General features: G+C 39.0%; 1 protein-coding gene across 2 annotated transcripts in view; it reads left to right on the top strand.

Moving 5' to 3' along the window:
* FRZB (frizzled related protein) overlaps positions 1–24,758 on the top strand; it is a 36,118-nt gene extending 11,360 nt beyond the window's left edge. The window contains exons 2-6 of one of the 2 annotated variants that reach the window (XM_038421762.2): positions 9,664–9,711; positions 17,814–17,879; positions 21,243–21,447; positions 21,737–21,800; positions 24,299–24,758. In XM_038421762.2, coding sequence (XP_038277690.1) covers positions 9,664–9,711; positions 17,814–17,879; positions 21,243–21,447; positions 21,737–21,800; positions 24,299–24,409 — 494 coding nt within the window. In that variant the 3' untranslated portion in view covers positions 24,410–24,758. The remainder of the gene's footprint in view (positions 1–9,663; positions 9,712–17,813; positions 17,880–21,242; positions 21,448–21,736; positions 21,801–24,298) is intronic. The other variant, XM_038421763.2, reaches the window with a different exon arrangement.
* The last annotated feature ends 1,057 nt before the right edge of the window (positions 24,759–25,815 follow it).

Here is a 25,815-nt window from a genome sequence, read left to right as displayed (position 1 = left end):
GTAATAGATCTTTGCACTTCTATCACTCCTTTTGTCCAGGAGTTAGTATGCTGATTTCTTTCTAAACTTTGACTGGTTAAGGTAAGTATTATTCAATTCATTGTGTAAAAGGGCAAATTAAGGATGGGATGGTTAAATGATGTAACCAAGCTCATTGTCAGTGGCAGAGTCAGGAATAGAGCCCCGGAGCCCTGAGTCCAATTCCTTTTCTCTGCTCACCAGACCATACCTCAGGGGTAGGCAAACTTTTAGGCCCGAGGGCTGCATCTGGGTGGGAGAAATTGCATGCAGGGCCGGGGCAGGGGGTTGGGGTGCGGGAGGGAGGAAATGTGGGCTGTGGGAGGCAGTGTAGTGTGCAGGAAGGGGCTCAGGGCAAAGGGTTGGGGCAGAGGAGCGTGAGGGGTGTTTGAGGGGGCTCAGGGCAGGGGTGCAGAGTGAGGGAGGGGTCTCAGGTCAGGTAATTGGGGGGCAGGAGGAGTGTGAGTTGCAGCAGGGGGTTGGGGTTCAGGAGGGGTGTGGCATGGGGTTGGGGGGCAGGGTGCAGGAGGGGTTCGGGCTCCCGCCTGGCGCCACTTACCTGGAGCGGCTCCCGGGTGACAGCAGCGTGCACCGGGGCCAGAGCAGGCTCCCTGCCTGCCTGTCCTGGCTCCTCGCTGTGCCGCTCCCTGTGTGGCCAGCACCACGTCCCTGTGCCCCCTGGGGGCGGGGGCAAAGGGTTCCGTGCACTGCTCTTGTCTGTGGGTACCTCCCCGAAGCTCCCATTGGCAACAGTTCCCCATTCCCGCCAATGGGAGCTGCGGGGTGTGGTGCCTGGAGGTGAGGGCAGTGCATGGAACCCTCTGGCCCCCCTCCCCCACCAGTGGCCTCAGGGATGTGGTGCTGGCTGCTTCTGGGAGTGGCACGGGGCCCGTGGCGACACATGGGTGGCAATCCCACGGGCCGGATCCAAAGCCCTGAGGGGCCGGATCCGGCCTGTGGGCAGCAGTTTGCCCACCCCTACCATACCTCCTCCCAAGTGAACAATTTACAGCATACAGAGTCACAGTATGAAATAATTTTATATTCTATCGCATTGTAGAAAATCTCAGTTTGCAGAGTTTCTTCCAGTTAATCCACAACATAGCAAATAGTATTTTTAATTAAAATAAAATTTTGTTTCTTTACTCATTTTTGTGCATGTGGATTGGCAGTCAGATCAAGTTGTTAGACTGCGAGGGTGAGATCTTCATCCTCTGCTCTGGCTGGGTAAAAGGACTGGACTGGTTTTCTGTTTAACTTCAGAAAAGATTTCTTTTTGTTCGCTTTTATGAGACTGATGTTCATGCATCAGTTTTATAATTATAATATGACAAAGGGATGAAAAAGTGCATAAAACAAAGCAGTTTACATATAGGGAAATTGTGCACACTAATTAGCATTCAACATTCTCACCAGAAGAGTGTTAACTTTGGGCTTCATTCTCCCAGACCTGCACTTTTGCATAATTTGAACTACAATTGATGAAGTGCAGCATCTTGAAGCAAATTCTGAAAAATGCACATTCTTCCTCACAGAGTTTACTTTGCACATGATGTCAGTTGTCAGGTATGTAAAACAGTGAGTGTATGGGTCCTAAAAGATCAGGGGAGTGGCCCTAATTAACAAATTAGATAAATCATCTCTAATTGACCACTACATTAATGGGCACAGCAGCTTTGGCTTGTGCCAGTATTATTTACGTAGTATATCACTGGGGACCTTTCTAAGCTTGTCACCCTAATAGAGCCCAAATATTTCCATGTGTGAACTGTCATTTGATCATTTCTCCACTCTGTGAAGAACAGAGAGGTTTTTCTTTAACACTGGTCTGTCAGGTCTGTCTTTCCCACCTATTTTTTCATTCCAGTAAACACATTTCTAGCAGCCATTTTAAGGAGAACTGTACACTCGTTAAAAGTAAAGACTGAAAGAGCCCCATTAAATCATCTTTTCTAGCTCCCTGCTCAGTACAGGGTTCTCCAATAAGGCAGAGTCCAACTCCTTTTGTCTATTTGAGTTCCCATAAGCCTGTGTTACCAGAGCTTGAAATAGTACAAAACTCCCAACTACTAAATCTACTGGACGGTGACTGGTACAAAAGATGATGAGTCCGTCTTGGGTGAGGGCGGGGCAACACCCTAGCCAAAAGCCGATCCTCAGTTGTTGCAATGGGAGAAGCTATTGTGATCCCTACCATGGCCCTGCTTAGGGCTTCTGTCTTTCATATCTAGGCTATGATGTAAGACAGATTTAAAGGCCACTTCCCTGGAAGGAGCTGTCTGTGTCTTTTCACTACTGTTACTCCAGAGCCCCCTACTTGTGGAAGGGATGATATGGCCATTCACTCAGCCTCATGACTGCTGTGAAAGGGCATTTCAGTTACTCTGTGCCCCTCCCGTCCTCTGCCATTAACAACTATTGTCTCCTTTTCTGAAGGGAGAGAGGGGAGTCAAGGGTTCGACAGACCAGTCAGAGCAGAGCACCCCTGTACAAATGGAGTTAGGAGGCTGAAAGGGGATCACTCAGCCCCTCACTGTTTCCTCAGCAGTCACCCATCTGAGGAGATCTCACCCTTAAATGGGGGGTATTGGGGGGCAGCACCACCTCCTCTGACATTACTCCCTGAAAACCTCATGAGTTGTGCAGGGATGGTGTCCCTAGCCTTTGTTTGCCAGAAGCTAGGATTAGGACACAGGGGATGGATCACTTGATAATTACCTGTTCCATTCATTCCATCTGAAGCACGTGGCATTGGAAAACAGGATACTGGGCTAGATGGACCTTTGGTCTGACCCAGTAGGGCTGTTTTTATGAGTCAGTGGAATCCAATCTCCATACAGAAGGAGCTAGTTAGTCAACCACAGAGCAGAGGGTCTCTGGGTAAGCTCTGTGCTCACTGAGCAGATGAGCCAAGATTTGGCCCTTAGATTTGTGCTGTTCCTTTATACTGTTGTAAAAGAGAGAATCTCCAGGTCTGTATTTAGAAGATACTTTAACTTTAAACACACCAATGGTTATAGCTGACTCTGGAGGCCAGTGTGAAATTGTATATCTTTGATTAGTCTTCAGGATCAACCTAATTAAGACAATCCTTGAAGGAGAAGAAAACGATATTTACAACATGTTTACATTCCAGTTGTCAGAGAAGAGAGTGCTAAGGTCCAAATTTACATCTCTGGCCTTTGATTTTTGTCACCAGCTTTTGCACATGTAAGCGATTCTACCTACAGATGTGGGGGTACACCATTTTGTATGTGCTAAATTGCTATTGTGTGCACAAGTGGCTCTGCCATTCATGCCAGTCTTGTTACCCCATTTGCTTCTTCCACCCACTGTTGTCTCTGTGTTGTTCCATGTTGACTTCCTGCTAGCTGAATGCTCTTCTCACCTGAGTTTACCAACCAGTCAACCTCTCTTCATTTAGGCCCTCTTAAAACTCACTTATTCTGCAAAGCCTGCAAGAAGTGAGTTTACAATTTAAAAACTAAAAAACAAACGACCAGATCCTCCCATTCACTGGATTACTCAGTATGACCTGCCACCTGCCAGCTTTTAGATTCCAAGGGCTTGAGGGCAGGAATTGTTTTTATTTTTGTATACAGTGCAGTATCAAATATGTTGTCAATGCTAAAGACTTGACTAAGGAAAACACCTAAGCATGTGCTTGTGTCTATCCCTATTTATGACAGTGCTGAAGTCCTGAATAGGGATGTTTTCCTGAACAAAGAGTAACAATAAAACAAGAACAGATAGAAAGGGGCACTTGCAAAATAAGAGAGATGGATTAGGCTACCTGAACATTTATCTCTGGAAATGTCTAACTTATAAAATTGGAGAAGTTTATGTGAAATGGCAGGAACATAGTTGTTAAAAAAGAAAACTTCGGTGTCATATTGCACTTTCAGAATATGGAAGTGTAACTTCACAGATCTGGATATTTTCTTTGCCGAGTCTTGAATTATGCTTCAATCAAAACAGTTGCCTTGATTATATGTGATTAGAGTAGGTTGATTGCTGTGCTGTTTTTGAATATTTCAGAGAAATAATATATTTAATTCTTGGCTTTACTTGCATCCATCATGAAGGGTTCAGGTCCTTAAATTATTTTGGTGCATGCTTGTAGCATTCATAACATATTCTCCAGTGATATTCTACTTCGTTTCCATACGGAAGCTGAAACCATGTGGTGGTCCATATATTGCCTATCACATCAGTGGACTCTTGAGCAGTGTCAAGGTACGTGTGAATTTTTGCATTTGGAGACTAGCATAGAGCAGAGAGTAGATCAAAGGAAGGGCTTCCCCAGGCTGATTATACTTTGTCCGTTTAGCCCGGAAGAGGAGCATTGTAGAATGAACATCCAATATTACAAGAAAATAAAAACATGGCTTGAAGGTGTGTGGTGCCCTTGAAGGTGTGAGATTGGGTGCGGGGGAGGAGGGAAGGAAACACCACCCAGCATGTAAAGCAAGTAAAACAAATGCTAGGATCACTTTACGGAGGGGCACCTAATTGGAAGTCTGAGACACTTAGCTGTATTGCACCCCCCTCCTTCTTTTTTAAAAAGCGATTCTGTGGCCAGAGTAAAACATATTTTGGGGATCATTGGCTAGGTGGAGAAACACTAGCTTAAGTTAAGTCTTCCTTCTCTGCCTCCTTATGTCCCTCTAGGGGTGTAAACACACACAAAGATGCGCATCTAGTATCAGTGGTGCTATCACACCCCTCTTGCTTGAAATGGTAATAACAAACACCAAATCCATCCATCAGCAGCACCCCCACTACAAAAATTGTTCCATCATCCTGGTACTAGCAGTACTTAAAACATAGGTAAAAGCATTAACTGTTCATTCTCATTATAACTATTAGCAAATGCTATTAGCTCTGTTATTTCCAATCCAATTGTTTCCAGACTTAAGGTCAAATTCAGCTCAGAACATACTTTGCAGACCTCCATGGACTTCAATGAAATTGTACAAGTTTATAAGTTAGTATTTTGCATGTAACGAACCACACATTCCTCAGGGAAGACTGAGTACATGAGTACATGAGTACAAAATGACAGATTTGTCATTTTTAAGTTGTCATTTTTTAGTCCTCTACATAAAAAATGCAAGTACACCATTTTCTTAGTTTCAGAAAAAATAAACACTTATAAGCTGAAAATGTATATTTCCAGCCTTACAAGAGACATTTTGAGAAAGTTATGAGCTAAAGAAGAGAGAATTGTAAACCTTACTAACAGTGTTGCTGCTGGTGACCGTACACTGCCTCTCTCTAATATATCTATAGCTTGAACTGTAGGAAAAAATGGTTTTTGTGGTATATGTATTGATAATCTATGTAAAACATAGTCAAGATTTGTGGAGTTAAGTGCCTCCTAAGGCTGTGATCATTTTAAGTGAATAAAGATAGAATTTTTTAATTTTCATATGAATATTTATAAATTTTCATATTTCATATGAATCTAAGGACAGATCTTCTTACCTTGAAAGTTGTTCTGTCATTTTTAGTTCAGAGATGACATAATGCCTTATCCTCAAATACTTATACAATGCAAATATTTTGCAGTTAAAGAAGAAATACATTAAAGAACAAATAAATATCTGAAGTAGATAATTAAAACTAAATTAATTCACATTGAGGGATTTCTTAGTCAGCAGTGCTGAGGAATGTTCCCATCTCATCAAAAGAACTGAAGAAAGTCCCCAGACAACAACCCCTCAGTTTGACTTTGCTGTTTCCAGCAGAGTTCCTGAAATGGCTTCTGTAATGCTGCGCAATGTCGTTTTAATTGCAATAATAATCAGGATCACATTATGCTTGGATTTTCTCTAGCCATAACAGGTTGTTTATTCACAACAAAGTTTTCTACCAAATCACTTCGGTCTGTCTCTCCTTTTCAAACCTTTCCTCCCACTCTGGCCCTTGAATTGTTGTCTTTTGTTATACTCTTTTTCAGTGATTTTTTCAGTTTTCCACTGAAAATGGATTAGGTAGAATGGGCTGTAGGAAAGATCAGGGATCCTTATAACAAGGCCATTGTTTTTTAAAAGCATAGAGTTGTCGGTTTCTGGCAGTGATAAGGGTCTGCATTTATTCAGAGGAGATTTGTGCTTCGCATACTCTCGAACATAAATGAGAGTACGCTTTTCCTTTGGAACTCATATAGTCTTCATTTACTATCAGATGTTGTTTCAAGACATGATTCTGTTTATTGATATATTGTCTTACGGAGGTGCCTACTGGCTTGTGTTCTAAAATGGCCTTAAAATGGGGCATAAATTCCTGTTTTTCTCTAAAAGTTGTTAGCCGATTGGTGTGAAATTTCACATGGTTAATTTTTAGGCCTTTTGAATTTTTGATGCAGTTTTTGTTTGGTGTTTTTTAATAAATTTGTAATAGAAAGCCTTTGAATTTGAGCTTGTGCTGAATTTTTCCCTTTGCAGGCCTGCTGTTTATCGTTGTCAGAAAGTTCTGTACACAATTGTCTAGACAAAACTTAGTAGAGAGGTAGATCTGGGGGCCACAGAGAGAGTGTTTTTATTTGTTTTGGTTCTTTTTAACAAATGTGTTTAGCCATTATTTGCATTATGAATAAAAGTTTGTGCATGGTGCACGTAAACTTGATGGATGGAGGCTAGGTGCAAACTAAATAGATTGGGTCAGGATACCCAGAAACCTGATTACTGGTTTAGTACTGGTCTACTAAAGCTTGATTGACGGGGAATGCTGAGTTCAGAGAAGCTGGATTGATGGGGCATGGGGAAGAGCGGGGCATCTCCTAGTGTGACTGATTGAGGGAGAGATGGGAGAGCTGCATGCAAACCTATTAGATGAGGACCGGGAGCGCACAAAGCCTTTTTTATGAGAAGCTAGACTGTTGTGTCAGAATGTATTCTACAACAGAGAAGGGATCAAATTCTCTCCCACTATACTTTAAGCCACACATGTCGTGCCCCCCCACTTATCCAATGGCTACCCCTAAATAAGTAGTAAATAAATTAAGAGATGAATACACAAAAATCTTCCTTGTGAAGCAGTCAGGGTTGCTACACACAGGACATGCCTCTCACAAACTCATCAAAACAAAGAAATGAAAAGCTAAGCCACCTAATAATATATATCCTCTTCTCCTCCTCCCATAGACACACATCTTACTATTGCCACAACTACCACACACCATACACTACAACCTTAACTCTGCCCATTAGGGTTGCCAGACTTTTACATCACCCCCTATAATTGCCCTTCTACACATAACTCTTTCCCAAATTAACCTCTGCCAGCACAACAAACTACTGCATCAAACATCCATAACTAGTAGCGCCAGGAGAGGAGGAAAATAAAATGGTAAACGAGAGCATGCCAAAGGTTGAAAGTGGAGCTGAGTTAAGATGGTAGTGTATGTATGATAGGTGGGGTCATACTAAGGTATACTGTGGGTAAAGGTGTTAGGTGGCTTAATTTTTCATTTCCATGTGTTTGTGGAGTTGTGTTAGGGTTGCTATACATAACATGCATAACTATTTCTCAACTCCAAAGATAACAGAGCCGGATCCTCAGCTTATGTAAACTGGTGTACAGATTCTCTTTTTCCTTCCCTCTGTCCCTCTTCTTGATTCTGTTTCTATTCCCTTGTTAACCATTATGAAACAGATAAGACTGCAGGACAGGGAAAGCGAACAGAGGTTACAGGGGTAAGCTATATAGTTCAGGCTGCTGTGAATGTGTAAGGAAGATCCAGTTTATGGGCGTTTTGTAGATTTTTTTAAGAGGTCACAAGACTTCTAGTAATAGGAATTGTTGAGGGGGTAGTATCAGACTGGTAGTAACATTGGGAGAGTCAGAAACAACTGCCACAGGAGTTGCCAAGGAGAGGCTACGATTTAGAGTACTGAATAAGGAAACACAGCTAGGTTCCAGACTATGTATTGGAGTTTGGAAAGGTGAAAAATAAGAGGCGATATGTAAGAAAATAATAGGCTTGAAGAAGGCCATATGGATTATACCTTTTATCCTGTCCTATAATAAAAGGTTAAGAAAATACTTGATAAAATTAAAAGGACACATTTAAATTGGATAATAGGAAACACTTTTTAAAAAGCCATGTATAATTGATCTGTAGAGTTCACAACCTCTCGATGCTATTTGAAGTGAACAGCTTAGCAAGTTTCAAGAAAAGTCTCAGATAACACATGAATAAGAATAGTAGTGAAAAACTGGTTAGGATAAAAATGACAACAAGTATTATGCTTCTCAGCATAAGCTATAGTTGAAGAATAAGCTAATGTCAGGAAGAAATTTCTTCCATACTGCAATATTGTAAAGTTAAATGCATTATGGGGGTTCATTACTTCTGTATGTGGCAAACCATTTTTGGCCATTGTCAAGGAGAGGATTCTGGGCTAAATAGACAACTGCCCTGGAATGCTAGGACATTTCCTGTACCCTTATGCTTACTACATTGATACAGATTTTAATGATGAAGTCTCAGGTTTGCCAAGTTTATTTACTATTTTAGTGAAATAAACTAGATATATTTCAAAATCTACATTAATTCTGCATATCTTTTAGCCACCTATGTAAAGTATGTTGCATGCTGTACAAGGTATAAATATGCATTAAGGAAATAAGAGATATATACAGCCCAGACTTTTTTTTAAATGGGTGCCTAAAGTTAGGCTCCTCAATCCATATTTAGGCACATGTGCGTGTGCACACACACACTCACATATGTCATTTGTAAATAAAACTTATGGCCCTGACATTGCAGTTGAATTCATGTAATGGGACCCTTGCACTCATACTGATCCTCATCAAATTCCATGGGGCTGCGTGCAAGCAAAACCACATTGATCCAATTGCAAGGTTGGGTGACTATCTATATTGCTATGTATATATTTATTCCTTCAGTTTTTCTTCTTTCTAGAGAATAATATGCAACAGCTAATATATTTTTATTAACAAGACATGCATATAAATCATGTAAACTTTGGTGTTATTTAAAAATAATAGATTTGAAAAAAAGAATATGAATTTGGCACATATTCTCAAGTTAGAATTTCCCCAAATGCAGTTCTTTGGAAATTGGGCATTATGCCCTTCTTCCTCCCCCTATTCTTTATCTCTCTCACAAAATAATCAGAAAATTTTTAAGGGGGAAAAACTGAAACGCTTATTTCGGCTTTCCCTTCAGTGACATGATTGTGGTTGGTTTGTTTTTTATTATGGAGGAAATCAAAGCTGAATTGTCCTCCAGCATCCAAATGAGTAGAAAAGCAGGATATGTACATTTCAGAGTTGCCCCAAACTCATGTCTGAATTGATATGTATTTCCATTCTTGTATAGATCCTGCTACTCTGTGCACATCACCAATGGAAATGCAACAGTTTCCATTGTGAACTATAAATAATCTAGAATCCGCTTCAGCATGTAACATTAGGTGCTTGCTAAAAGACAGAATTCAGACTGACTTCAGTAGGAACAGAAGAGGACTCTAAAACATTGCAACCTCTTTTTCATTAAGAGGGTCTTACATTTTAATACACTAAATATTAGAGAAAAATTAAGCAATTTTAATGTGGCTGTATTGAAATAATCCAATATTAAAAATACTAACATATTTTACGAATCCATACCAGATTTCCCTATGGATTCTAATAATGGCAACTGTAGAGGCTCCGGCAATGGTGAGTACATTTTTATATATAACTGTTTAATAAGTTATCTTCAGATTCTTTTAACATTTAAATAAGACCAGTACTTAATGATGCATAGACTCCACTGTTGTCTCAATTTTTTGTACACTGTGTGAGAGTTACATGTTCAATAAGACATTCAGGGAGATTGAAAGTTGGATTTAGGTGGTGGGTAAGCCTCTCTGCACAGATGTGAATTTCACTTTTAGTACTTTTCTAGGGTCTGATTCTGCTGTTTTTATCCAGGCAAAACTTCCTTCAAGTCAAAAGGACTTTACTGATTTCAGGGGAGCTCTTGTCTGTTAGGATTCATCCCCTATTGTGCTTTCCACTTTCATTTTGTCATTCCATACTATAGAAATATGATTTGATTTGCTGGTCAGATCCTCCAACTCTGGAAGTCATCTTCCTTCTTATTATTTTTTCACACAAGCTGGAAATTCAGTGTGCAGAATGTCGTTTCTTCAGCCCAGTAATTCAAAGTAACAGGTGAATCACATATTACATTACAGCATGCTAATGCAATGGACAACACTTCTCTTTACATTTTAGCATTGGAAAAAAAATCATCAGTGCCACATATGTTAGTGTGCATTGTTCAGCATGCAAATCCCTTGTGAATCAGATTCCTTACAAATTACTCTGATGCTTCTTTGTATGATGTAGGGTCCATTTACTACTGTGTCCAGTTTTATGTTGGCGGACCTCTATTAATTTACTGGAGTGAAACAGTAGTGAATCAGGCCCAGTGTATATAGCACTCTCTTGAAATGGCAGCAGTCTCTCTTTTCAGACCTTTAAACTGTAAAACAAAATGATAGAATTTTCTGGTACAGTATATAAAGCATATACCTGAGTAAATTGTTATTTGCATTAGTCATGCGTACATGGAGGTCAGACTAGATGATCATGATGGTCCCTTCTGACATTAGAATCCATGAGTCTATGTTAGTTGTAAGGAAAACAGGAAATGAAGCTGTAAAAATACTGTAGCCTTTCATTTTTTCCTTTGCTTCAGAAATTTCTAGAGTTGTAGCAAAGATCTAAAAATAAGTTGTTCTTGTTGTTTTAATGTATCTTATATTATTAAGTGATTTATTTGTTTCAGTCAAATGGAGTTAATATTAATTAGCCTGTTTGGGCTTGTTAAGAAAGGAAAGGAAAATTTGTTTTGTTTTACTTTACAGCAAAATACATTACAAATTGCTGCAAATAATATTCCTGTGTAATTTTCTTCTATTAAGTTTAATTAAATCTACCAGCAACCACCATTTCTGACATCACTCTGCAGGTCAAATGAGCTGATCATAATGGTCCCTTCTGGCCTTAAAACCTATTGGTGAAATATTGACACCACTGAAGTCAAAAGAAAACCTCCCATTGACTTTAATAAGATTAGGATTTCACACTTATGAATCCATGAATTTTCACTCCGCTGAGCCTCTCATTCTCTTGTTTGTGTGTCAGAACTGATCCCTTTGAGTTGACTGCAATTCTTAGGTAATAAAAGGAAAAAGAAAATTGAATTGCCCCATATGGATAGATATGATACCGAAATATTGTCCGAGAAATAGAGCTGGGAAATGGCAATCAGAGCTCCTGGATTCTATTACCATTAGTGCCAATAACTTGTTATTGGCTGCTAGTCAGATCACATGGGTCAAAAGGTTCAGACTTGGGCACCTAAAGTTAGGCATCTAAGTCCACATTTAAGTTACTAACTGCGTTTTTGTAAGAGGTGCTAAATAACTACAACTCTCAGTGATGATCAGGCTGCTTAAGCACCTAAATCTGGATTTAAGTGAATAACCTGTAGGTGCTCAAATGTAAATTTTTTTTCACTTAACTCTAAACCAAGCAAAAATGATCTTTGCATAGTCTAAATGAAGTTCTATACTTAACAGTTACTGTTAAAAGAACATAATAGGATGCATGTTTGTTGTCTCTCACTGATTTTCATGCCAGATATGCTCAGTTTATAAGTAAAAAGATTTTTTTAAAATAATGAATCTTGCAAACTTGTGGGATCTGAAGGTTCAAGCTGTCTACTTTCCTTGTCATGTTGCACCATCAGTAATGAAATATTTTGCTGGCCAGAAATTGCTTCAGTGCCAATCCTATTGTCTTCATTGTGGTCACCCAGACTTACCTGCTTGGAATTTAAACAGTTTATTTTTTCTTGCCACATCACAACAAGAGTCCAGCTTAAATTATTTTAGCTGTGTTGGCTCTGTTAGACTAATAGGAGTGAAAAGCAGTAAATATATATATTACTAAAGAAAGCAGATATGATTGTGAAAACACCCAGGGAGCAGCTCTGAAGAATAAGCTGAATATTTTTACAGACACTTTTTTTAGTGTAGAATCACATTTTGAGTCTCAATATAGCACATTTTTTTCAACTGACAAACACAATTTAATCCCACCAGAAAGGAGCATTATTTTTTAATATTTCTTTTTTTTATATGTTCAGTAAAACAGCCTTTGTCCTTTCACCATTGTAAATAGACCCTTTGTATGTAGTATTACAATGAAGTGTGTTAAAAAATTCAGGACTGGACATTCTGTATGATTTTTAAAGGATATTGCAAATAGTTGTCTGTATTGTTGCCTGTAAGTAATGGCAGTGTGTTAACTCTACTTCAAGCAGCTCTTATCCCTGGCAAAGTCAATTGCCAAATCTTGCCTCCAACTCTGCATATAAATAATTTTTTTCCTTCCTTGGCTAGAAACTACATTCTTGTCTATTTCATAAGATGCTCTTAAAGTTGCTTAGAAGTTTCTCCAGATTTTATTATTATTTCAGTGAAACATTTGCCAGCTTTGAATACTTATATTGATCAGTAACACAACCAGGTTTTATGAGAGCAACATATTTTATATATTTTTAAGAGCTCCTATATATTTGTAGGGGAACATTTTCAAAGGCACACATGGCACATAGGCCCCTAACTCCCACTGACTTTTTTCTTAAAAATTGAATGTTTCATTGCATTCCCAGTGGAGTTAGGGGTCTAGCTGCCATTTGGTTCCCAGTGTTCTAGGTGTTAGAAGGAAGGTAGGCAGGGGCACTGTCAGTAGCTCTAGCAGCTCCAGAGGAGAATGGCTAGGTAGTGTGTGGGCTGGGTCACGTCCCATATTCCTGCACAACAAGATGGCTGTGCCAGGGGGATAATTATCTACATTGACCAAACTGGACAGTCTCTACGTAAAAGAATAAATGGACACAAATCAGATGTCAAGAATTATAACATTCAAAAACCAGTCGGAGAACAATTCAGTCTCTCTGGTCACTCGATTACAGACCTAAAAGTGGCAATTCTTCAGCAAAAAAACTTCAGAAACAGACTCCAAGGAGAGACTGCTGAATTGGAATTAATTTGCAAACTGGTCACCATTAACTTAGGCTTGAATAAAGACTGAGAGTGGATGTGTCATTACACAAAGTAAAGCTGTTTCCCCCATGTTTATTTCCCCCCCTACTGTTCCTCAGACGTTCTTGTCAACTGCTGGAAATGGCCCACCTTGATTATCACTACAAAAGGTTTTTTTTCCCCCCTCCCCCCTCCTGCTGGTAATAGCTCACCTTACTTGATCCCTCTCATTACAGTGTGTATGGTAACACCCATTGTTTCATGTTCTCTGTGTATATAAAATCTCCCCAGTGTATTTTCCACTGCATGCATCCGATGAAGTGAGCTACAACTCACGAAAGCTTATGCTCAAATAAATTTGTTAGTCTCTAAGGTGCCACAAGTACTCCTTTTCTTTTTGCAAATACATACTAACATGGCTGCTACTCTGAAACCTATCTTTTCCAGGTTTCAGAGTAGCAGCCATGTTAGTCTGTATTCGCAAAAAGAAAAGGAGTACTTGTGGCACCTTAGAGACTAACAAATTTATTAGAGCATAAGCTTTCGTGAGCTACAGCTCACTTCATCGGATGCATTTGGTGGGAAAAAAAACTTTTTTTTTCTCTATCTTTTCCAGTTACACATGTGTAGAAAGGGGCGTTTCCCTCCTTGCTCTCCTAGAATCTAAGAGACATTATGCCTTTCAATAGCATCATTCTACTAAGTTCTCCTCCGGGGTTTGTGCGTGTATGTATATGCATGCCTTTGACTGTTCCTCACATAGGTTCAACCCTGCAAGAGTCAGCCAATCAATCAAGCAAGCAAGCAATCAAGTCTTTTTGTACACACACACACGCCATTTTCCCACTGAATGTAACATGATCCAGGGGATAGGGCACCATAATAGGAGTCAGGAGACCTGGGTTCTCATTCGAACTCAACTGATGACTTAATAACTGGCCTAGCAAGTCACTTAACTTCTCTGTGCCTCAGCATCTCAATTTCTAAAGAGAATACTAATGGATCCCCTTTTGTAAAGCTCTCTGAAATCTACAAATTGGAAGTGCTGATAAGTATTATTAGATAGTATCATTCAGTGGGATCAGGGAGAAGCCCATTGATTATATTCTAGGACAATTACAGTAAAATATTTTCCTTGGATTAAAGCAGTTTCTGAGATTTATTGTTTTAGGAGTGTTAACCTATAGGTAACATTGCTGTCAATTTCAATCATTTTGTGTTTTGCTAGTATGGTGGAATAAAGTTCTGCGGAGAAGGGGAATTTTAAGGGATTGACATTGTGTGTTGTTAAGGTAACTCTCCTGGATACAGGTCTGACTCTGTTTGGATTTGAAATGTGAAACTAGCATGAGTAAGGGTTACAGAACTGGCCCCTTTATGAGCACCTGTTTTGAGGCAGTTTACAAAATGAGCTGTAATTTGGCTTAAATTTATATGAATTCACATAGGCTTATTGAAAGACAAAAATTACTTCCCTTTTCTGCCTTATTATTTTAAAACAGTCATATAGAAAAGCTCATCTCTGTAGCATATTCTCTCTCTCTCTCTACGTATATATAGATAGATAGATAGATTTCTGAGAATGTATTTTCAAATTCAAGAGAAACATTATTCTCTTGCTTTGAAATGTACTTTTTTCCTGTATACACTGTTTTCTATTTTTAACTATAAGGATACATTGAAGCCAAAGTAAATGATAAACTGAGAACCCCAATAAATAACACAATAACTTCCTAATTTTTTCAAAGCACAAAAATACAAGTTTATATTTTTGAATTGTTCTTTTCAGATTATACTGAAATATCTGAAATGGGCACTGTTTTAGATCTTCAGTGTATATAAATCAGCTGTGTTGGGTTTTACTGTTTTTAATATTCAAGCATGCATACCTGACTTGGGAGGCAGTGCCAGATGTTTAAAGCATGAGTGTGAGAGTCAAGGCACCTGGGTTCTGTTCCTAATTTGACTACTAATCTGCTCTGAATTATGTGCTGCTTCAGCTAGGACAGCAAAACAGATCACTAACAGGATATGCCTATTTCTGGAACATGATGTTTCTAGTAAGAGTACTGATGCAATTGTTACTTTATAAGATGTTCTTTATGTATTTCTGAATAGAAGTAGAATGTCGTGTGCATAGCAAACATAATGGGGGAAATGCTCTATTGGGCACAGCAGAGAAGAGGCTGGATGGGAGGTCCCAGCAGGGAGCTGGCTCTGAGTATGGCTCTAGACAGTACTGTAATTTGTGGGGAAGGGTTAAATTTCTCTTGCTTACCCCAGCAAATGCCAACCGCAATCCACTGCTCCACTCTACCAAGTCTCAATAACTTCCATTACATCCAAAATAATGAAGTAGCATGATTTTTTTCTGTTAAAATGATCAATAGTTAACTCTTCAGTAGCAACATTATGAGTAAAGGCTCCAGACTGAGTTAGCAACCTATTTGAAATGAATGAAGTGTACCCACTTGTATTATTGTTTCCAGCTGTCTGCAACCTCATGCAGACACCGCTGCATGGATTTATATTTTGAATTATCTTTGCAACTGGAAGGGCTAGTAACCTCACTGTGTTAATGAAAGCTTAGATTCTAGAGCACAGTTGTGTAGAAAATTCAGATAGAAGGGCAATTATGTGGCCACATATTCATTATTGTACACAGGGTTCTGCATATTCTCTATGAGCTGAATTATACCATCTTCTGTGCTGGTTATCTAGAGAGGGGAGTGATTACAAAGAGCCCTTCCCCGGGTTCTGGCCAAAAAAAATTTCTCCTCACATCTTCCATCCCAAGCCAATAGTGCATAGGGCAGTTATTTGTTATAGTTAGTACTCCACAATTATTTATTATAATTCATGCAATTTTCAAGTGTTAATTTACTTACAAAAGCCTTCCTTTATTCTTTCCTTGAATGAAGTAGAAACATAGGAACTGCTCTCACAAAAGTCAGTGTCAAAAACTCACATTAGGTATCATGATCATATTGAGACAATTAAAACACAGATTATAAATGGAAGAGTATCCAAACAAAGCTGATTATCTTGTTCATATCAATATTTATAGTATATACATACAAAATGTCATGTCTGTCTGATCCATATGAGTAAGATTTGCCGGATCAGCACCTTAATTTACTCTTTGTTTTGCCTTTCTGGCGTGGGATGGGCAGGAAGATTGATTATATTTTAGCCATGTATTTCTTTAGGGCACCTATTGAGAGGATTTTTTTTAGTACATGTTAGAATAAAAAGATCAAATGCAAAAATTTCAGTGATTAGAATTGTCTGAGCACTAGTCAAAATCTCCGGCTGGATCCTAGTTCAATCCTTTGTAGAGTGTGTAGGCCAGTGAATGGGCAGATGTGTCAACTAAGGAAGGTAAAATAAAGACCAATTGATAGTTCAGTCCAAGGTCATTTCTTCAGTGCTGGCTTTATTAACTTAAAGGAGATTCCAAACCAGGATCAACATAATACAAGACACTTGCAACATCCAGACAAGACCTTTCAGCAAGATGGTAGGTGAGAAGACTGACTATTCCCCGGGTAGCCTTCCTGGATATCTTCTAGGCCTCATCTCATATGGCCACAGAACCAACCTTCACAAGACTGTGCCAGAAGCAATTCCTTTACACAGTAGCCACTAGGAATGACACTAAGTCACCTGACATTTGTTAATGATGTGCCTGGTCTGGAGACTACAAATCCCATCAGGCCCTGGGTTTAAAGGTATTATGTCCCTGTAACAAATGTGCTTGCTGTGCTTGTGTTTTCACACTCATACTCTTCTATAGAAAGCTGCCATAGGGAGTCTACAGCCTGCCCTCCGTTTTGCTGGTGCAGTTATTCTGGGTTTGATGTAGTACAACTGAAAGCAGAATTTAGTCTGTGATTGATAGCTGGTTGGGAATTTTCCGTCAAAATTATTTCTTGATGGGAAATGCAGTTTCTGCAAAAGTTTTCTGTTGGGAAAATCAAAACGAAATATCTTATTTGAGTTGGTTTGTTGAACTGGCTGAAATGTAGAGTTTCAAGTCAGTTCGACATTAAATTGCATTTCCTTAGTGTGGTGCATTGCCTCATGGGAGCTGTAGTTCCAGCCCCCGTTCTCGCCTATGGGCTAGGCTCCCTCACTAGAAATCATCTCCCATGATACAATACAGTCTTCCTTCTGACTGGCGCATCATGGAAATCCCATGACTGCAGATGCATCATGGGAGATGTAGTTTGGCCAGGGAGTCTGGTCCATAGGGGAGAATGTGGCCATCTGACTCCTGAACTACAGTTTCCATGAGGCAATGTGCCACAATAGGAAAATACTGTTTAACATTGAACAGGCTCAAAACAAAACATTTTGCCATTTCCAATTTTTTTAATATTTTCTTTCCTAAGAATGTTGCTATTTCAACTACTTGTTCAGATTTGGGATGAAAACAAACATTAAAACATCAGAATTTCCTGCAGGACACTCTGATCTTTTTATAAATATCCTTAAATCAGCAATGGGATGCTCAATTTCACTGTGTTTTTGTGCAGAGGAGTTTAATAATACCCTATGTTTTTAACAGAACCTGAATATATAAATAAATTAATTTTTGCCATCTGATTGCTATCAATCTCTGTTTCAGTGTTTTTAAAGGCAATTTTGGGGGGATGGGAGAGTTTGTCTTTGAGTCAGTGCCTTGTTCTTCTAAAGCAAAGGTTTTCTGTTTTGCAGAGCGTTGCAAATGCAAACCTATTAAAGCTACCCAGAAGACCTATCTTCGGAACAATTATAACTATGGTAAGGACAGCTGCATGGCTAGATATCAAACCTTTAAAGGAATACATTAAGTTTTTCCAGGAACTCTAAATTTAGTAATGCGACAGGAAAAAATTCCACAACAAGGGGCTATGGCCTAAGCGTGTCATCAGTTCACACTCATTTGCACTAGGAAAGCTGGTCAGATTGATTGTATTGAGTTAATTCGTTAGCAGTAACTACAAAAAGACAACTTGAAGTAAAAAAAATTTCTAAGTTCAAAACTTGATTCACTCATGGAAGGATGAGGCAAGGGTGGGTTAGTATTTTAATAGGACATCATTATATTTGTAGCTTTTGAGATTAAAATGTTCTGTGAACAGTTTTTTTTTTAAACAATATTTAAACATTAACATACAAGCCCAGTGTGCTTCATTGTATAATGTTGCTGTGTTTCACCCTAAATCCCAGTCGGTATGAGATCTGCCACTTCATTGGCTCCAGGACAATACTAGGTGTTTATGCATTGAAAAGTTTTTCTAGTCTTAAAAGTGACGGGATAAAAATGACATTGTGGGATTCTATCTTTGATCTATCTCTGATTTCTAGCTCAGATTTGCTCAGTTTACAAACGAAAAGATGTTTTTACTATCATCCCCGCAAACTCATCCTAGGATCTGACACTGAAGTTAGATTCTTTCCTTCTCCTGCATCATTGCCAGTAATGAGGCTCCGTCCTGCCAAGTTATGCTGTCAGTAACACCTGTGTGACTATGTCCTGAGCTGTCCAGATTTCCCTATTCTTTGGACATCCCCTGGGCCAATTCTGCAGCCTTTATTCAGACAAGTCTTTCTTACACAAGTAAACCTGATGAAAGAAAAGGAGTACTTGTGGCACCTTAGAGACTAACAAATTTATTTGATGCATCCGATGAAGTGAGCTGTAGCTCACGAAAGCTTATGCTCAAATAAATTTGTTAGTCTCTAAGATGCCACAAGTACTCCTTTTCTTTTTGCAAATACAGACTAACACGGCTGCTACTCTGAAATCTGATGAAGTCAACAAGATTTCTTGCATAGATAAGGATTACATATAGGAGTCAGAAATGCAGAATTGGGCCCTTGAGGTCTTAACATGTTGACCTGCAACCTCTTACTCAGGGGAGTAGCTACTATTAGTTTCACTGAAGTCATGAAAAAGGGTTTACGTGACCAGGACATAGTGAAGACAATTTTATTATTAAACCAAGGTTTTTAAGTACATATGTATACAAATGGTATCCACTAAGTCTGTAATAAAATACATCCTACTAAATGATATTAATGAACTCTCATATTCAGTGAAAAGCAGCAAGGTTATGATTTTCTGCCTCAGTTAGCTGTTTTATATGTAGGGGTGGTTGGTGTGTGTGGGCAGTGTTCGTGGTGTGAGTATTCTCCAGTGGATACTGCACCTGCCTATGGCAGAGATTCACTGAGCGTGCTACAGCTATAGACTCATAGATATTAAGGTCAGAAGGGACCATTATGGTCATCTAGTCTGACCTCCAGCACAATGCAGGCCACAGAATCTCACCCACCCACTCCTGCAATAAACTTCTCACCTATGTCTGAGCTATTGAAGTCCCCAAATCATGGTTTAAAGACTTCAAGGAGCAGAGAATCCTCCAGCAAGTGACCCGGGCCCCATGCTGCAGAGGAAGGCGAAAACCCCCCCAGGGCCTCTTCCAATCTGCCCTTCAGGAAAATTACTTCCCGACCCCAAATATGGCAACCAGCTGAACCCTGTGCATGTGGGCAAGATCAAGATTCATCAGCCAGATACCCAGGAAAGAATTCTCTGTAGTAACTCAGATCCCACCCCATGTAACATCCCATCACAGGCCATTGGGCCTATTTACCATGAATAGTTAAAGATCAATTAATTGCCAAAATCATGTTATCCCATCATACCATCTCCTCCATAAACTTATCAAGTTTAATCTTGAAGCCAAATAGGTCTTTTGCCCCCACTGCTTCCCTTGGAAGGCTATTCCAAAACTTCACTCCTCTGATGGATAGAAACGTTTGTCTAATTTCAAGTCTAAACTTCCTGATGGCCAGTTTATATCCATTTGTTCTTGTGTCCACATTGGTGCTGAGCTTAAATAATTCCTCTCCCTCCCTGGTATTTATCCCTCTGATATATTTAGAGAGAGCAATCATATCTCCCCTCAGCCTTCTTTTGGTTAGGCTAAACAAATTTGGGGACTGTTTTGGAGAGAATTAAGGTGACTTACCACAGACTCTCTTTATATTCTGTTATACCATTCCTCTCTTTCTTTAAAATGTAAAGACCTCTGGAAACACATTAGAAAGAGTGCTAAAGCAAAGTAGGCTTTTGTGGTAAAGTCTCAAGTTTTTAAGAAAGTGGATTAGTTTGGGTAAAATTTTTCTTCTGTATAACACCTGTGAGCTGTTGAACAGTTGTGTTTAACTTAGCTGAGACAATGCTGAGCACGACTGTGTGTGTGGGGGGGGGAAGGGAGTGAGGATGGGTTAATGGATTTTCTCTTTTTCATTACATCTCTTCCATTTTGCCTTTTTTTTTTGCACTAGTTATAAGAGATTAAGAATCTGAGGAATTTGGATGTAAAATGGAGGAAGATCCTATGATTTGAAAACAGTGCAAGATGTAGTACTCCCTTGAATATGACCTCTGGATTTGCATGTGGTGTCAGCTCATTGGTCACTATGAGAGACCTGAAAAAATTGCTGCCCTGGGAAGGCAACTTTCCCTAGTATGCAGTTCATGGGAGAGTAATAGGATCAGAGAAGAAACAATTAGACAGGTCATCAGGTCAAGATCAGGAGCATTGGAGTTCATGGAAAACAGAGCAGATTGGTGCTGGGTCACTGGAGGAAGAAGAGAAAAGGGAAGGCCCTGTCATCCAATAGGGATAATGATACAATAAAGCTTTCAAGTATATTTTCCATTTTGTGAAAGGCTGTGGATGACAAATTAAGAGTCTGTACTGGACCTAAATAAGATGAATGAACAAGGAAGAAATAATATGAAATATGAACTACACATTTAAAACACAGAGGGGAATAAAATTAAAAAAACAAAAAAAATATATCCCAGAGAAAGTAAGGTGAAAGACCTATTGCTAAATTATTCCCTGCACAGAGCACCTACATTGCTATTATATATCTTGCCTACTTGAAATGTACATTACTCTTGGTAGAAGAGGAAGTGAAGAAATAGGGGGAAGAAGGCAATCTCTGGGCAAAATCTAGGTGGAGTTCAGTTGAGCTTTTGATAAAGGAGCACACAAAAGACTAATCCCCCAGCTCACAAAGGATGGCATGGGCGTGACCTACATTATTTGCTGCTGTTAACTATACTCTGTATTTTTCCCCCAGTCATTCGGGCTAAAGTGAAGGAGGTGAAGACTAAATGTCATGATGTCACCGCAGTAGTTGAAGTAAAGGAGATACTAAAATCTTCCTTGGTGAATATTCCTAAGGACACTGTTAACCTTTACACAAACTCTGGCTGTCTATGCCCACCGCTCAGTGCCAATGAAGAATACATAATAATGGGCTACGAAGATGAGGAACGCTCCAGGTAATTTATTCTTTAGTGTTCTTTAGAGAATTACTTTCCCTGCTCTATTTGTCCACCCATGAGACCTCATTTTGAAGCCACCATTGTTCCCCCTGAAGAAAATCGGGCAGAATTTTCTTCAGAACTCATGAGCAATGCTTTTGACTTTTGGACTTGTCACTGCTGAATGCCATGAGGTTCTCTCTCTCTCTTTTCTCCTTTAGCAGATCCCGTTAGCTTTGTGTATATTGCTATGTACAGCATACACATTCCTTGATAATAAAATAATTGGCTTATCTGAAATGTGTAGGTTACTCTTGGTAGAAGGCTCCATAGCTGAGAAATGGAAGGATCGTCTTGGTAAAAAAGTAAAGGTAAGACAATGTTTCATGATCTTAGTAACAATTAACATTGAAAACTGTGTTTGTATCTCACCTTTAAGAAAAAAAGAGAGGAAATACATGAGGCCCAATTCTACACCCATGAAAGTTAACGTGTCAGATTCTGATTCCATTACACAAGGGTAAATCTGGAGTAATTGAAATCAATGTAGTTAATCCAGATTTATACAAGTTCAGCAGCGATTAAAACCATTTATTTCAATCAGCAGGAGCTGGATTAAGCTCTACAGCCAAATTCTGCATTTAGGTGCATACATGCAGCTTTTATTCAGTTCAGTGGGAATCGTCTACACACAGTCAAGGGCAGACCGTAGTTTCACAAGCCTTATTACCTCATTTACAAACTTGTGCATCTCAAATGTTTAAATACAGTTCTAAGTAGTGCAGAATTGGTCTCGCTCCGAGAGTTCGCTCTTCATCTAAGGAAGCATTCGACATATGCGAGGGAGGAAAAGAACATGGGAGGAATACAAGTGCAGGAGTTCCTATCTGAAAGAAAATAGAGAAGTAGGGAGGAAGTGGAGCAGACACAAAAAGGATATATGTTCCACCCTAATATCTTGTAATTCCTGGAATGATTGATTGGGTAAGCTAGACATCCACACAGCCTTTGGCCCCTAAGCTTTATTTTACGTATCTGACACCTATCAGACCTCAAATGGTTTTAGTGGCCTTGGCAGCATTTCAAAGAACATCACTTTACATGAAAAGCATTTATTTTAAAAACATTTCTCCAACGTGTTGATTTGTCATAAATAAGGTTCCCCTCATCTTTTTGCATGTGTGTGTCTGTCTCTTTCCCCTCATTTTCTTCAAGTTTTAGTGATCATTGCAGAGAAAATCTTTTTTTTTTTTAATACAAATTGAAATTCTTCTATGTCTAGCTGTCATCCATGTTCTTCTATTAGACTGGGTGACCTATCTTATGTGGTAGATCCTCCTCAACGCCAGTGCCACGGAATGTGATAATTCATGTTGTTCTCTGGTACCTCTTTAGTTCTGGTTTCCCGATACTAGTGTAACTTCAGTTACCGGCGACTGTTACAGCCCTGGTATTTCATTACCGTCTATTACACCACACACAGTTCCCTTGTGCCAGCTCTGCTCTATGGATCACTTGACTGTTTTTCTATCCTGGTTTTCTAAAAAGGACCACAGTTGGCTTTACTTACATTTAAAATAAATTAAATAAAGCGTAAGCCACATTTCTGCTTGTCATTGTAGCATGGTGTCTGATCATTCATTTTCATGATGTTAATATGATCTCTTAGGCAGCCAACAGTTCTTGCTTAAAAGGGCACTGTCAAGTTTTTAAAAACAAAACAACCAAAAACACATACTAGTTTAATAAACCCCTAAGAACTGAAAAAGTTCCTTACCTCATGTTTCTAGTAAGACTAGAGGACAATAACCACGCAAATAAATTACATGCATACTTTTGTTCTTGGCTTGGCTTTGAGTTTGATGAAGCTGGTTGCATAAGTAAAGTTAAAGATAGGCTATTAAAATCTAATGTGCTTTTCATAGTGGTGTTTGATTGCTACTTGTATTTCTTTCAGCTTTGACATTGACACAGTTTTAGTACTGTTTATAGTCACTTTCTGATTCCCAGCACTGCAATGGTTGGGTTGCAAGCATGTGGAGGGGAATGTTTAGTTCCAATCTTGGGGCGGGGGTGGGGGGCAACAACCAAGCCTGTTTTAATTGAAAGAAAAATGCATTAACATTTTAAATCATTCATTTTGGTAAAAACTTTTTTCAGTCTGTGTTTTGACCATCATCTACCCTGGCATTCAAAACTTAGGTCTATGTGTGTGTAATGTCACTCATCCCCTGACTGTGTAAACATGCTATGCATTTGAAGGCATGATCCTGTGAGGTGCTGAGTGCCCTCAACTTCCAGCTATTTCACTGAGAGTTGAGAGGGCTCAACACCTCTTAGGATTGGATCCTCATCCTCCAGGCTGAGTCGTGTAGGTTGACTGCTGCCCCCACACAGAACCCTGTTGAAGCAAACAGATTTGTGCAAATCTTGCAGAATCATGGCCTTAGTAAGTAGCTAGTGTTTGAGCCTGATCCCTACCAAAAAACAGTTAAAGAAATTTAAGAAATATGGTCACTAGATCATGAGAACAAGGACCTGCTTTACCCTGTAATTTGTTACTATAATATTTAGTTACACATTTAGATAGCCACATTCCTGTCACTATGCTCTGCACTCTGGGGCAGAACTCTTACTTCTGCTCAATCTGTAAGTCATACATTCACGATTATTTTATAAAGTCTCTGGCATTTTCTCTTCTGGTGGGAGTAACAGCAACTTTTAGAAATATTGCTTTGCACATTTGAGTGTAATTTGTGAACTAGTTTTGTAAAAATATCTGAGTTTAAGGTATTTTGAAACACATGCAGTTGTAGCTTTAATAAATGGAAGAAAAAATTTAACAGTTTTGTTTGCTTACATTGTACAGCGTTGGGATCAGAAACTCCGTCACCCTGGAAAGGGCAAAAATGAGCCTGGACAAAGTGATTCTGCTCAAAAGTCTGGCAAGAACAGTAATCCACGACAAACACGCAACTAAATGTGAAAAGCTATGTATAAATCAATGGACTATATATTAAGACTTGCATTGTTGAAGCAGCAAGGGAGAAATTGCACTATTGCACGTTATATTATATTGTTTACTAAAAAAAACATGTTGTAGCTAATTAGTTATTTTCCCTCATTTTATGCCTTTTTAGGGGGGGGTGTAAACCCTGACAAAATATATTTTATCTCAGTAATAACTGCAGAAAACTGCCCTTATGAGATAAAAATAGGAGGACACATTTACTGAAGTTAAGAGATATTGGTGGTTTTTATCAGTGGGGCCATGTTGCTTAGAGAAAGACTTCAACATAGGAATGGGATCTGGCCAGACCAGGACCTTTCAAAAAAAAAAAAAAAAAAAAAAAGGGGGGGGGGGTGGGACTTTAACCTAGCTTTTCTGCTCCTGTCCCTTTTTCTCACATGCTTGATCATGGCTGCAGCAACTGGGTTATTTTAATGTAGAAGTTTTAGTCAAATATAATGGCCATATTTATACACAAGTTAAGAATTATATGGCACTTCTGGAAAGACACTGAAGAGCAAAATAAATTGTTCTCAGTGTTAGCGGCAGCAAAATGATAAGGGAAAATTTTGACTGATTGAAAACCAGTTTAAATATTTAGCTCTGCAGTTATCTAACAAAAAATATCTAATCAGCATTAAGGAAGAGACTCATGTTAAAAGTTGTGTTCTAATCAGCACAATCCTTCAATTTGCTTACTCTTAAATAAGCCACTGTATAAGTCTAAGTCTAACTTATATCTATCACAACAAAAACACATGGGATTTAAATGCTTTAATCCTTGTGGGAAACATTGTATAGTTCTATTAACTCACAACATAATTTACGGTATACTTGCTCTCGTAATGGCAGTTCCTTCCCACCCTCCCCCACGTCGTAGGAGTAGACTGACTTACCAGGCCTGCTTCTCAGTATAGGTCTGCACTTTATCATTTTGATTTTGTGGTGTTATTCTTATTTCTGTGCCTACATAAACAGCAGTGTTTAATGCTCAGTAAAATATGTTTAATAAAAGAATGATAGTTGTCAGAGACCTTATCCTGACTTTTGCATCAAATGAAAGTTTAAAATCCGTGATTTATTATTGTCCACAGTGTATGCCAGCGCAAAAAACAACCACCCTTCATTTTCTTCCTTTAATAGAATTTTTCAGTCAGTGCCAACAATTTGAAATTATCATTTTTTAAAAGTTATAATGATGTAAGTAGAATACCAAGCTTCTGAGCTCTGGTGTACAGAAAATAAAACACTTATGATGCAAACTGTTACTGTATTTTTAGTTGGAAGTACTGAATTTCTTTTCCCAGGACACCCATATACAGTATCTCGTGGTTGCTGTTCATCCACAGGAAACACCACCAGAGTTTAGGTAGTTA

The sequence above is a fragment of the Dermochelys coriacea genome, chromosome 11, assembly GCF_009764565.3.
Source record: "Dermochelys coriacea isolate rDerCor1 chromosome 11, rDerCor1.pri.v4, whole genome shotgun sequence".
In the NCBI taxonomy this organism is placed as follows: domain Eukaryota; kingdom Metazoa; phylum Chordata; order Testudines; family Dermochelyidae; genus Dermochelys; species Dermochelys coriacea.
This window is presented reverse-complemented; position numbering and strand designations above follow the sequence as displayed.